The 13,540-nt window shown below is 46.5% G+C and overlaps 1 protein-coding gene across 1 annotated transcript in view; it reads left to right on the top strand.

Moving 5' to 3' along the window:
• Window positions 1-4,582: 4,582 nt before the first annotated feature.
• Window positions 4,583-13,540, top strand: part of ELOVL6 (ELOVL fatty acid elongase 6) — a 71,171-nt gene continuing 62,213 nt past the window's right edge. Inside the window, exon 1 of the mRNA XM_079306383.1 lies at window positions 4,583-4,887. Coding sequence (XP_079162509.1) covers window positions 4,799-4,887 — 89 coding nt within the window. The 5' untranslated portion in view covers window positions 4,583-4,798. The remainder of the gene's footprint in view (window positions 4,888-13,540) is intronic.

Genomic DNA, 13,540 nt, shown 5'->3' on the forward strand with positions numbered 1-13,540 from the left:
TTGCAATCTGTTTGTACTGCAAGCTGAAACAGTTGGGATAGAGCCTGTGAGCCATTTGGCAATGCCACTGTTGCATTATCAGGGTTTTTTACGGAAGGGAGTGAACTGATTTGTTCAGGAGTGATAGCAATATCAGTTGTGTTGGCTCTGGAAGCAGTTAAACCTGCACAGAGCAAAAGCAGGTGAAAAGTCCAGGCCTGTTTGATGACACTTTCCTCATCACAGCTGGCAGGCAATCTCACTGGCTAGAGGGTGAAATCATGAAGAAAAAAATCCAACCACAAGGTTTTCAGGGTGTTCAGTATTTTGCTCTGCAACCACTTTATCAAAGCACCTGTCAGCTTTTTGCTCACTTTCCAAGATCACAAAATATGCAGAAACAGGCTTTCAAGACATCCAAACTAAAATACCATGTAATGTAAAGGTTGAAGTACACACACGTGTTGCTATGTTTACATCTTTCCACTCTTCACCCAAAATACATGCATACCTACCCAGACACTGGTAATAACAGCACTAGGCATCTGAAGCCATGTTTTCTGCTTCTGTCTCTTTTGAACTGGAATGTAAAACTAAAAGAGTCTTTAGAATGTGATTGCACAGACCCCATTACATCAACCGTATTTTCCATTTTTAACTTAATTCAATTAAAAAGTAATGCATAGGAATGTCAAGAACATATATAGATTAACATCAAATATCATAAGTCAGTTCCTATTCCAATCTCTGCCACAGACCTTTATCATGACCTCAGCATGCAAACAGATAGCTCAGCACAGGCATCCAGCTCCAAAATAATGTCCCATATTTGAAGTTTTTCACCTTTTGCTTCTGTATCTTGCCTCCTTGCCTTACAAAACAGATTATTTTTGTTGGGCTCTGAATAATTCGACTTATTTTCTCTCCCATTTACTGGTATCATCCTACCCAAGGTTGTAGGGGAAGAAGGACACCATTGGGGTCGTGCTTTCCCCAGCTTGTACAGAGGAAGCACTCCACAGGTCTGCAAATGCACTGGCAGATAATGCAGCAAAAGACTTGTGTCTTTTGCCTATGAATGAATACCATCTGTGATATGCTGAGAACTGCTACTAGTGTGTGCAAAGATAGTGAATACAAATTTGGTGATTTATATGGAAATGACTGTGAGGAGGGAGATCTTGCTGTTGGATTGTGCTTTATATACAAGATGTCACAGGATCCAAACCCACAGATATTTTCCACTTCTTGCCACAAACCATGGCCTAGAGCTTCAGCTCAAACTGAAGAATGCTTCTAGTTGTTATGGCTGTGAAGGAAATACCGAGAGGGGCTGAGGAGCTGAACCATGTGAAGACAAGGATAAAGTTACCCCACTTACACCAGTAAGCTTTTATCGAGCCAATCTAAACCATAGCCCTGACAATGAGGAGGGGCAGATTTCCATCTGAGCTAACAAAATGGGCAGCACCCTGGAGATGTTGCCTGGGTCCAGTCTGCACTCTGCAGCTTGCTCCTGCCCATCATCTTTTCTGTGGTAACTGTCATGAGCTGCACTAAAAATATTTCAGAAGAGCTCAGATCTAGGTGATTTCAGAGCAGACAGGTGACTTCTAAAAATGTGATCAAGCTGAAGTCCCTGGGTACTGTAGCATGACAGAAGGGAATACTTTGAGACAGGCTATTTTACAGACCTTAAAGATGGCAACAATCCTGCTTTAAATTTCTTTGTAATTCATATTAGTGTTTACTATTAATTTATTACGTGCTTACACTTCTTTTGTACAACAGTTGGCTCATAGAGTTTGCTTAGACTTTGCACAGAATCCATTCAAGCAGCTTCCCAGGTGTCCATGGTAGAGACCAGGAGTAATGCAGTGGCACAAACAATTTGGAGGCCTGAGTTGCCAGGTAGACTTGGGCTGGCCATAAATTTCCTTTGGCCATTTTTTGTTCATTGCCTGGCACATGATGAAATCTTTCTCTTTGTTAGGACTGCTCATTCTTGATACTAACTCCCATTACCTTATCCAAGACCATCACCAAGTTGTTTCTAGATTATGGGTATATACAGGAACCCAGTTTTCCATGGCTTCCATTATTGCATGTTGCTTTCATTTCAAGTATAGTAAAATCACAGACAGAGAGATTAAATTCTTTGATGCATTAATTGATACAACCAGAAATAACTTCTTGAGCACACAGGCCTCCTTCAAGTCTTTGTGTGTTTTAGTAATTGATATTACATTTAAATCACAATGTCAACTCACATTGCCACTTCCTATAACTTATGTTGACTTGCCAGCAGTATAGTATCTCATTTCCCAGCAGCTGCTAAGAGTTTAGTTGAGACCTAGCTATACATTCATCAATACAAACTATTCAAAATTACTTCTAACAGCAATAGAAACCTAATGGCTTTTGCAATAAATTAATTCTATGACACGGAGGGAAAAGTATTTGCTTAGTAGCAGAAATGATAACAGTAAGGTGCCCAACATGATTAGAGAGTTATCTGTAAATCCTGAAGCTGAATGAAGCTGCTTGCATTATTCAACTAAAGGATCTTGGGTAAATGGAAATGGCATAAACATGTATCTGGTAGAAAATGTATAATTTACCTGCTACACTTTCTGCACAGCCTTGGGAGACATGCTAAATAAAGGGATTAAAAAGTAATGCTCAATGACTATCCACATACTGAACGAGATGGGCACCCCATAAAAAACCACAACAATGTAGAGGCATGAACATGAACATGCACAGAGGGACTAATGTTTTATTCCCTGTTTCTTCAGACCACTCCATTCCCCCCACATCCTTTCTCCTGAGAGGCATTTCCTACTTTAACTTCAAGTTAGTGCTTTTATGTGAGAACTGATTATATTATTTCAAAAATGGTTGCATAAAATTTATTTTTCTTTAAAATAGACCATATGTTTTTGTTTACTGTTCTTGACTGCAATCAGTATAACCTAGAAGCAGATCTTACAAATTCCTCAAGGCCATGAAGGTTTTATTTGCTCTTCCATTGTTCAAACAGATTTTGGAAGTGACCCCAAGCTTCAGGATTAACTTGTAGATAGTAATATGCCAGGGGAAATTTTCAGGTAAAGCAGGATAGGAAAGGAAGCAAGATTCACTGCAGATTGTTTAACCTATGCAGAAGCCCTGAGAACTACAGGAAACTTGGAAAAGTCCCCAGTGAGTTTTTGAGACTCACGCAAATCTCAGTAGGGTTTAGTATTTCCAGGCTGTTAGTGTATTTCCTGAAACTGTTACAGTAAATTTTCAAGTGTTGCTGTGATGTAGCCTCTACCTGATGTCTTGCACTTGTCAATGAAGGCTGAATGCCACATGGATGCTTTGTGAGTCTGGTTGGCACCTGAGCTTCCAGGTAGACAGAAAACGGGGGCGGGGGGGGGGGGGCGCGGGGCTGGTAATAGGCAACCTCATCTGTAGTCCCATGGCCACCCTAACCCTAAAGAAGCACTTGTCATAACATTTCATAACTTTAACTTCATCCTGTGCACCCCACCTGCTCTGACACCAACTTTAGGAAGCTGCCAGTGTAAGGGAGGAGGTCTTCAGACCTTTAGGCTAATGTGCTGAAAAGACCACGGCACTCCAAATGCAAGCAGGATCATCAGACTGGTTAGCTGTTGATGTCTCAATACTCTCTCTGTTTTCATTCTCTCAGTGCTTGTGTTTAATGATACTAAAGACTTCCATGTCAATGAGAACTGAAGTCCAGAGTAGTCAAGAGCATGCTGACCTTGATGGACCTGCTTGCTTAGGCTGGCTTCCTCGACACTGTTTTCCTCCTGCCTTAAGATTGCAAGTTCAGTGGGGGCTGGGACCACTCTTTTAGATCGTACTGCAGTGCACATCTAGGATGCTGCTAGAGTCGGAAGAGCTCAGCTGGAAACATCAGCAAGTGGCAGATGAGATGAGAGGGAAAATTAAGGCAACAAAAACACCGAACACCGTGTGACCCAACTGCGAGAGCAGCTCAGCAGGCGACTTAGGGTCTCTGCCCCATGCTCCACCAGCCCCATGCACACTGTGACATCCAAAAGCGTGTCTGTGCCCAGCAGGGAGCTCCGGGCAGCCTGGCTTCAGGACGGTGTCCCCTGCACGGGGACACCCAGCTGCAGCACCTGTCCCCGCAAGCTGGACGCGGCTGGGCAGGGGGCAGAGAGCCCACTCCCGCGGGATGGAGGCACCCGCAGCAGGTGCGCTGGCATCTGAGTGCAACAGAGGACGTGTCGGGGGGGCGGGTGGGCTTCTGGGGAGTGTAGAGTGTATCCATCTGCCCTTCTGGCTAAATCTGAGCTTGTGCTTCCTTAGCTCCCGGCTGACCGGCGAGGGCACGCAGGGCGCTGCGGCATGGATTCAGCACAGGGAAGGGGCTTCCTATTTTTGTAGCTATTTTTGGCAGCCCGGGGCGTGTGTGTGGAGGGGGGTCCCTGCCGGGAGAGCAGCCCCGGAGCGGTCCACCAGCGAGCAGCGCCAGCAGCGCCGTGCGAGGGGCGGCGGGGGGCGGGTGTCCCGGGCGGCGGCGGCGGCGGCGGGCGGGCACTAAGGCCGCACCGCCCCCGGGCGCTGCGCGGCGGCCGCAGAAGAGGAGGAGACCGGCGGGCCCGGGAGGAGAGGCGCGGAGGGGAGCGGAGCTATGCTAAACCCGGGGTACCGCTGAGGCGGGGCGGGCCAGGCCAGAGGCGGGGGCTCTCCGGCGGCGGGCGCGCAGGGGCCCGGCTCCCGAGGCGGCGGCAGGCAGCATCTCGGCGCGGGGAGCGGCTCCGCAGCCACCGGGCCAATGAACATGTCAGTGTTGACTTTGCAGGAATACGAATTCGAGAAGCAGTTCAACGAGCATGCGGCCATCCAGTGGATGCAGGAAAACTGGTGAGTGCCGCCCCCGGGCCCCGCCGCCCGCCCGGATCGGGGAGGCGCTGAGCCCATCCGGGTGCGCGGGTTGCGCCCGGCCGGCGCGGCTCGGCTCGGCTCGGCTCGGCTCGGCTCGGCTCGGCTCTGCGCCGCCGTGTGCGGGCACACGGGCGCTGCCGCCGGCGCTGCCTGCTCCCCGGGCGGGGTCTGCCCCGCCGGGTTACACAGGCCGGGGCATCCCGCCGCCGGCGCGGCGCGCTGCGGGGCCTGAGCCCACCGCCGCCCCCTCCCGCCGCGCCCGGCCCTCGGCTGGCCCGGCGGCGCGGAGCCGCACACGTGCCCCGGCTCTGCCCTCGGCCTGCCTTGGCTCCATCCGTGCCCGGCCCCGCCGCTCCCCGCGCTGCAGCCGCGTTCAAACAAGTTGCGCGTTTGGCGGCTCCCCGTGGAGCCCCTTTGCCTTCCCCTTCCCCTCCCCCAGCTCATATTAAACTTCATTTTGCGGCCATGCGGTTATTAACTTTCCCGGCGTGTGCGTGCGGCTGAGGAGCCGGGGCGAGCCGAGCTGCGGCGGGACCGGGGCTGCGCATGGAGCCGTCGGGGCTGCCCGGGTCGCGGCGAGACAGAACCTGACCACCCCGCAAAGGGGCACACGCAGGCTCACAGCCTGGCCCGCCGAAGGGGAGTGGCTGTGCCGGGAGGCTGCTGTCTGCCAGGCACTGCCCCGGGGACATCCCTGGGCCTTGGCCGGTAGCAGGGAGACGAGGATGGAGCGCGCCCCAGTGCCTTTGCCCCCTCCGCGGGGTCCTCTGAGCTGTCCTCGGGGCCGAAATCCCTCTCTCGATGACACTTGCCCAGTCCTTGCCCTAGCATTGTGCCCCTGCGTGGGCTTTGTGTTCACAGTCTGTCCCCACTCACCTGTGCCTTGCTGATGTGCTGTCCCTGACCATCCTCTCCTAGTGCCCAGACTTGCCCTTTCTGTGCTCCTGTGCTCTCTCCCCCACTAGCCCCCAGCTTTCACACTGCCTGTGTGCCCTCCCGTGGCAGGGCTGTCTGCCCTGAGCTCCTGAGTGAGGACCTTCCCCATGCGCCCCTCGTGTGCCAGTGTAGGACAGGACTGCTTCTGGGCCCAGGCTTTGGTATCTACATTTGTAGGGCAGGATCCTGGGTGGCTCTCAGCTAGGGATTTGCTACTGACTTGTCTAGGGAATTTTAAGGGCAGTATAATTAAAATGACCATTTAAGTGCATGTATGTCTCCCTCTGTTCTGCAGGTGAGCTCATCACTTCTTGAAGGGTACGTGGTGTCACTCATGTTTCAGGAGAAAGGAGACCACATAGATATTGTTGGGCTGGGAGTATTGGATGCTTCCCATTCTGTCCATGTTCCAGAAGAAAACTGGCATCCGAATAGGACATGCTGGTGAAAGAGGATGGAGGGGGTGATACATGATTATATATAATAATCAAATAACCCAAGAGAGATACAGTTTCTTTTAAAGAACATGGCTAGCAACCAGCACTCCTGCATCTTCTCCTTGACTCTCCTGTGCTTCATGATGTGACCTTGGGAACATTACATAACCTCTCCTAGGCCTCAGTTTCCCAAGCAAAGACTAGGGAAGTGGGGGGGTAATAATGCTGAAATGTCCTTATGAGGTGCTTTAATGGCTTAGGTAATGTTTTCTGAGTGCCTTGAAGATGAGGTACTGCACAAATACTATGCAGTGTTACTAAAATCTCCCTCGCAGTTTCATGTGCTGCAGAGGTCATCAGCTGGGATTCTGTAACACTGGGCTCCCACTTCCCAGGTTCAGAGGAAGAGACCATCAGTGTTATGCTGCTGTTGTACAGCTAAAGAGACAATCATACATGTCCACATGCTTTTCAGTCTAGTTTCACCTTCTCTGAGGGAACTGATGAATTAATATCTCTGATTCTTGTGAAAATGAAGGAGAATTGTCTTCTGTGTCCTGGGAATGTTTCTAGAAATGAAATAGAGCTGTGGCCTCTGACGTCTCTATTGTGGCAGGCTTTTCCTGGAAATGCTGCTGAAGACTCTTCCCAGTTTTGGGTTAAATGCCCAGTTTGTGCATTTTTATCTTGAAGAAATGCTCTTGCTTAATGAAGCAGGTCCTGCTCAAGCATTTGAGTTTTGCAGGGAGTTGAACTAGTAAAATATAGCAGCTTTTTTTATTTCCTTTCAGGATGACTCAATAGGTTTGTATATGCAGCATCAATGGCAGTACATGGCTCCTGCACTTTGTAGGTGTAGCCTTAATGTACATGTCTCTAACATACGAGCCATCCAAGATGAGGTTGTTGGGTAGTATGTAGGGATAAACATGTTCCTTTGCTCTTTGAGCAAGAAACAGACTTGGGGGACTTGCTTAAGGAAAGACTGTGTCAGGATTTTATACTGTAATTGTTATTTAAATTAGGCTGCAATACTATTACAATGTCTAAGGTAAAGGTAAACAAATTCTATAGGTGTGGCATTTGCTATTTTACCTCATCTTAGAACTATGTCTTGTTACCTTACAACATACACAGACAAAAAAAGGCTGTAGGGTGCTAGGGGGCATGAGTGGGCTCTGAGGAGTTGACCCTGACTTTTGGATTTTGAGATGTCTGACTAGGTTGCATATGAAGATGTCGCCTAGTTTGAGGATGGATGTGAATCCTTTTACATATCCTCTTGAGTTCAGATCTGGTTAAAGCACCATCAAGCCCTTTTAATTAAAACCATGTAAGCTTAAAGCTGGAAAAGCTTGAATGCAAAGCCTAGCGGCAGTGGCATATACCCCTGGGTGCTGGTATGGTTGGTCGGGAAGGCTCGTGGTGCAAGGTCTGGTTCTGTTCAGCCAGGACTTGCCCCTCTTTGCCTTGGTCCTTTGAGCCTTCTCCAAGCTCCATCATTCCCTGGGGCAAGTGCATGCTCTCTTCTCACCAGTAGCTGGCACCCAATCTTTCCTTCTCCATCCTAGGGCTTGTTTCCTTACTGCCATTTGATCCTGAAGATCCCATCTGAGGTCCCATTGGTCTAATGGCATTGAATGAGGTCCTTGCTTCCTTCCTGATGTTCCTCCTGTATGGAGGACCCCATCCTGCAACATGCACAGCACTGAGACCTCTTTAAGCTTGGGCCTGGATTAGCAGTGCTGTAAAGAGGGTGCTGTTTTGGAGGAGAAGTGAATAGTGTGTTGCCTGATACTTACAAGCTGGTGGTTTTCATGCCTCCCTGAATGCCTGGCTTTTTATTTATGCACGCCTTTATGGTATAGCCCCCAGACTGCCTGATTTTCATGCAGGACATGAGAGTGGCAGAGTGAGGTTGGAGGCTGAAAAGATGGACCTGCAGTCTGCTGGTCTCTGATGGTAAGAGCTGCTAATTAGTTGTCTTCCCTAAACTAATAATGGCAGGATTACAGGAGGTTAAAGAACAGCAGGTTCATTTACTGTCATAAAACTCCTTACACTTGTGGGAAAGCTGTTTTGATACATGTTTAAGTACAGTGCCATCAAGTAGCTTTGAATATGAAATACAGTATCACTTTAAGATACTGTCATGTTGTGCTCAAACCATGAGAGGTGTGATTTCAGTATGTTCAGGAGTAAGTCAAATGTTTATTTGACTTTAAATGATTTCTCAAATCTAACTCTCTCAGCACTTCCTCCCAAACTTCTTCATAGAGGGAAGTAAATAGTCTGCAGAGGATTTTTTTTTTTCTTTAAACTGCTGCATAAGAATTAATGCAGCTCTAGTCCTTTATTTCTTATGGGTAAGTATATTTATATTTTTGGAGAAAATTCATGGTTCTGTCAGACATGCAGTAAAAAGTCTTGTAGCATTGAGATCCCGATTCCCAGCTGCAGCCAGTGAAGCAGCAAAAACTGGCCGGGGCTCAGGAAAGGCAAGGTGACAAATGCCTGGATGGAGAGGTGACTGCCAAAGTCCTTCTCCATCATGCTGCAAAGCACCAGGTTCAGGCATCAGCACGAAGTGACAGTCGTTCCTGTTATAATTGTCTGGCCAATAATAATTATCTTCAGATGTCTGCTGACGAGGGGCTCACCAATGGGGAGGCAGGAGGCCTGTGCTGACTGTGCTGAGATTATCTGGGAGAGCTGACGTCACACCAGGGCTTGCCTAAAATCACAGAAACTTTTCCTCTGCTGCTCCGCCGGCTGCTGCAGCACTCTAGACATCCCTGCCCCATCCTGATGTCCTCCTGCCAGCTGCTCCCCTGGGCAGGCTCTCCTCAGTCCTCTCTCTCTCATTCCCCTCCTGTTTTGCTTCCTAAAAATCCAAGGTTTAACCCTTGGCAGCCGGCAGCATGCTCACAGGTCGTCCCCAGGAGGAGGATGAGCAGCATGAAAGTGAAACTGGTTGTTCTGTAAAGATGCTGTTGGGCTCTGCTGCAGAAACTGGCTGGTTTTGTTACCATTAACTGAAGTAATGATTCAGTAAAGAGAGGACTGCATAAGGATTGCTGGGAGGTTTTTGGTTTTAAGGGAATCTGACAACTCAAACTCGATTCTGAAATCAGCATAGTGTAACTTAGATGAGGATAAATGTTTATGTATTTGAAAGAATACATCTGTGCAGGGAGTTATTTTTTAACTTTTGTTACCAAGACTTTTATGTGGCAGAGGCAGAAAATGGAGCCAGTACTAGAAGAAATTTATCCTTTGGTGTGATTTTCTTTCAAGTCAAAATTGGAGATAGATGTGGAAGGGCAGAGGGTCAGCTAATTTGGATTTGTAAGTACACTTGCCTCTTAATAATTCACACAAGCACCATCGTCCTAGGCAGGTTTGTTTCCTAAATGCAGAACAAGCTCTCCTCATCCACTTAAGCTGCTCTTACCTCATGCAGAAATCAAGAGTGAGACTGTGAGTGTATCTCTCCAGGCATATGTGTGTAGCAGCCAAAAGCTGATGTAAATTACTTCCCCCCACCCCCACCCCAGCTCTTGCTAGATGCCAATTGAAGGATGTACAGAGGGATGCTGCAGTCACCGTGCACTTTCCTCTGTGCTGCAGCAAGGACTCAAAGGGAAGATGTGAATTAGTTCTTTTCAACAGAGAGACTGTTTTACTTGAGCTGAATTCAGTTAGCCCAATAATTTAGCCTACCTCCTCCACATGTAATTATCCAGATGGGATTTTTCCTGCTCTCTTGTGCAAACTGGCCATGAAGCTGACACGGCCACCAGTGCATGGCAGAGGTTAGAGGATCCCACTTCTTTGCCTTTCATCCTGCAGCCAAAGACTGATGTTTTGGAGTATCACAGGGTTTTGGCTGTTTGAAAATAAAATTATGGAGTTTATGAGGAATAACAGCAGATGTCCTTTCACAGTTCAGATGTTTTCTGTCTATCTGAGCTTGGAGGAAAAAAATTTTAAAAATATGGTAGACACCAAAATGTCATCCTGAAGATAGATAGATGTCTTCTTGATTCAGCCCACCACTGAAACGTTGGCATTGGCTTTTTGTTTACTCTGTCCCTAGAGTATGAACACATCTGTCACCATGTTGCTTCTTGAGAGTGAAGACATCTCTTCCACTTTCTGAAACACCACATATTTTTGGGAATAATAAATTTATAGGAGTGAAGCAAGGAGTAATTTAGGAACTTGCCATCATTTTCAGAAGTGAATATGGCATTCTGAAATGTGGATGTTCCAAAACACTTTTTGGAAAGCTTTGCTAAGAATTTAGGTACTTTTTCTTTTAATGGAAAAGAACAGAGATTAAAACATTATTTTTAACTGTAAATTAGCATTGTCTGAAATATAAAATAAATTTTTCACTGGCTTAGGCTATATCAACATGTGAGATGTTTGTGTAACCACATTACCCATGTAGTGCTACCCAGTAAATTTTTTCCTGCCAGTAGTTTTGTCAGCCCTCTTGACCCTTGCCCTGAGTTGGAGTAGTAGGGTTTTGTCTTCTACTGTGCTGCCCTATCACTGACCAAAATGTCCCAGAGTGCTGCTACTACAAGCTGTGCTGTTCCTGTGTGCATCACAGCATCACATCTCTTGGGGCTCCCAGGACTCACTGGGGAGTGCTGGTGCAGCCCCATGGGGTGCTCTGCAGGGACACCCAGGTTAATGTGTCACAAACTGTCAACAGAACAGGAAACAGCGAGGCTGTGGCTGCACCCAGGCTAAGAGAAGGAGAAAATGATACTGGTTTGTGTGTGAGGTTTGTGAATAGTGTGATTGCTTTCAGAGCCAAAGTAGCAGTGGTACCTGACCCTGCCCTTCACGGTGTGCCTTGTACTATGTGCTCTGTTGCAAACTCAATTGCAAGTCTTGTTGACTTTTTTGAGGACACAAATTTTTTTTTTGCTGTGAATTTTATTTACATACTAGGAGCAAGGTGGAAGGACTCCAAGAGCAACATGACCTCAGTTTGCCTAGAGAAGGGACCAAAGTCCCACAGAGTAGACATGGCATGAAATGATAGGCAGAGCTTGCATCTTCTGAGCAGCCCTTGACCTCCTGTGGGAAGAGCTGGTATTCAGAGTGGGGAAAGAAGAGGGGAAAATTTTACTTCGTGCCAGGGAAGCTGGGACCTTGGAGAGCACAGGCAGTGGTTTACACAGTACATGGCATGCAGGGGAATGATATATTTGAGGATATGGGGAGCCTGACTTCAAACTGAGGGTAGCCACAGCCACTTTTTTGGGCATTAGTCAGGTGCCTGAGTTCCATAATTTCAATGGAAATCAAGGACCTGTGTCATCTCTGAAAATATCTCTTTGTGCCTCAGTTCCTCTGCAGTAAAATAGGGAACAATTCCTTTCTGAGGTATTCAAAGTTGGTTTTCTGCCATGTCACAAAGGTGATTCTGAGGTGGTAAGACCTGTATGTAACTACAATAAAACAGTACAGAAAGCATACTGGTCTTACACTATTACTATGCAGCTTCACACTTGTACTAGCAGCAAAGAATACTTTATTCCTGCCAAGGATGTGGGGCAGTTTGTCTCCTTGCTTGGGGTAACCAAGGACTGGGACAAGCTGTTGTGATATTAGAGTCAAGACAGTTTAGTGTTTGTATCATGGGATTAAACTGCAAAAGTCCAGACCATTCTTAATTGCAAATTTATGAAAGGAACTGTTCTTCAAATAGTTCAGTAAAACTTCAGACTATTCAACATCTGATGATAACTTTTAAATAGAATTTTTAAAATTTGTTGGTAATTTCAGTATGCAAAGTCTGCAAATGGAGTGAAAAATGAATTGGACATCATCCAGGTTGTGAGCTCATCAGATTGAGTGTGTTGATTTTGATATCTGATGGCCTCAGTTACCCCTGGACATAAAATTTAAGGTCAGTCAAGACTCTTATTAAGGCCAAATGTCTGCTCTGTATGTCTTGAGGCATCAGTGGTATAAATACACCTGGAAAGAGCAATCCCAGGGATTGCCAATTAGTGTTTTAAGGGGAAGAAACAATAGGCCAAGTTAATTTTTGAAAAAAGAAGAGTCTTATACTTTGACTAATAAAATTTCCTGGGTTTCAGTTTTGTTTTGTTGGGTTTTTGCTTGTTTTTTTTTTATTTTTAAATTTATTTAGAGCCATTAAGAGCTACTTAAGATTGCAGTAAAATCCCCTAAGTATAAACAAAAGTAGGATGCCAGAGTTTTGCACTTTGCCATTCAGATAGTGGGTTTATTAACAAATGTTTACAAAGTCTGTCTTTTTCCTTATGTAATTTTTCTTTTAGCTTTAATTGGGAATTTATCCTCTAGGTCCCCTGATGTGATCCTTCTGAGTGCAGATCCTCTATAAACATTAATGGGAATTCTGTTATTGCCAACATACATAATCTCCAGGCAGCTGAAAGCTGTGGCTTTTCTTCCTTTTTGTCCTCTCTGGAGGAGCTGGCTGTCCAACTCCTTTTCCATGTCTTTGCAGGTCACAAGCAAAAGAAACATTAGTTATTAGCAGGAAATTATGTGCACACCTTACATTTCAATTCCTTCTTTTCTCACCTGCCTTGGCTTGACAGCCAAGCAGAAAAACCCAAGCAGTTTTGTCCACCACATGGATGTCTACATGCTCTTGTCCACCTTGACTTTCACAAAGACTTTTGCTCTGCTGGCACAGTAGCTCTGGGGGCTGTCAGCTACCCTGGACCCTGTTGCACCTCAGCTCTGGTCCCAGCTGTGTACAAGAGTCCATCTTGTTCCATGTGTGCATTGCATCTTCCATGCTCGTGGGCATCCAGCCCGAAGCCAGCCAAGCCTGTGGCTGATTTCACTGCCTTCTTTAGGTAAAAGCAGAAGCTGTGAGGGTGTGCTAAGTGGAACTGCTGATGAGAGCGTGCAGCATTCATTTCAGACTCATGATGAAACAGGCTGTTTAGCAGGTAGAAGTATTTCAGGATGCATAATGTTGTCTTTACATTATTTTGTGAGGGCATTTCCCCATTACAGTTTTTCATAAAATATTGCTGTTGCCACTGTCTGAAACAAGACACTGCCTAATTCAACCTTTGATCTGACCTGACTGCTCCTGTGTGCTTAAATACCCCTTTTTTGATCACATGCCTGATAAAGAAAATACTATTTTTGGTCATACAGCAACTATTTGGAAGTGACATTGCCTCTTGTGGTGGCAGTGTACACAGATTATCAGATTATTTTGTTACGCC

The sequence above is a fragment of the Erithacus rubecula genome, assembly GCF_903797595.1.
Source record: "Erithacus rubecula genome assembly, chromosome: 5".
In the NCBI taxonomy this organism is placed as follows: domain Eukaryota; kingdom Metazoa; phylum Chordata; class Aves; order Passeriformes; family Muscicapidae; genus Erithacus; species Erithacus rubecula.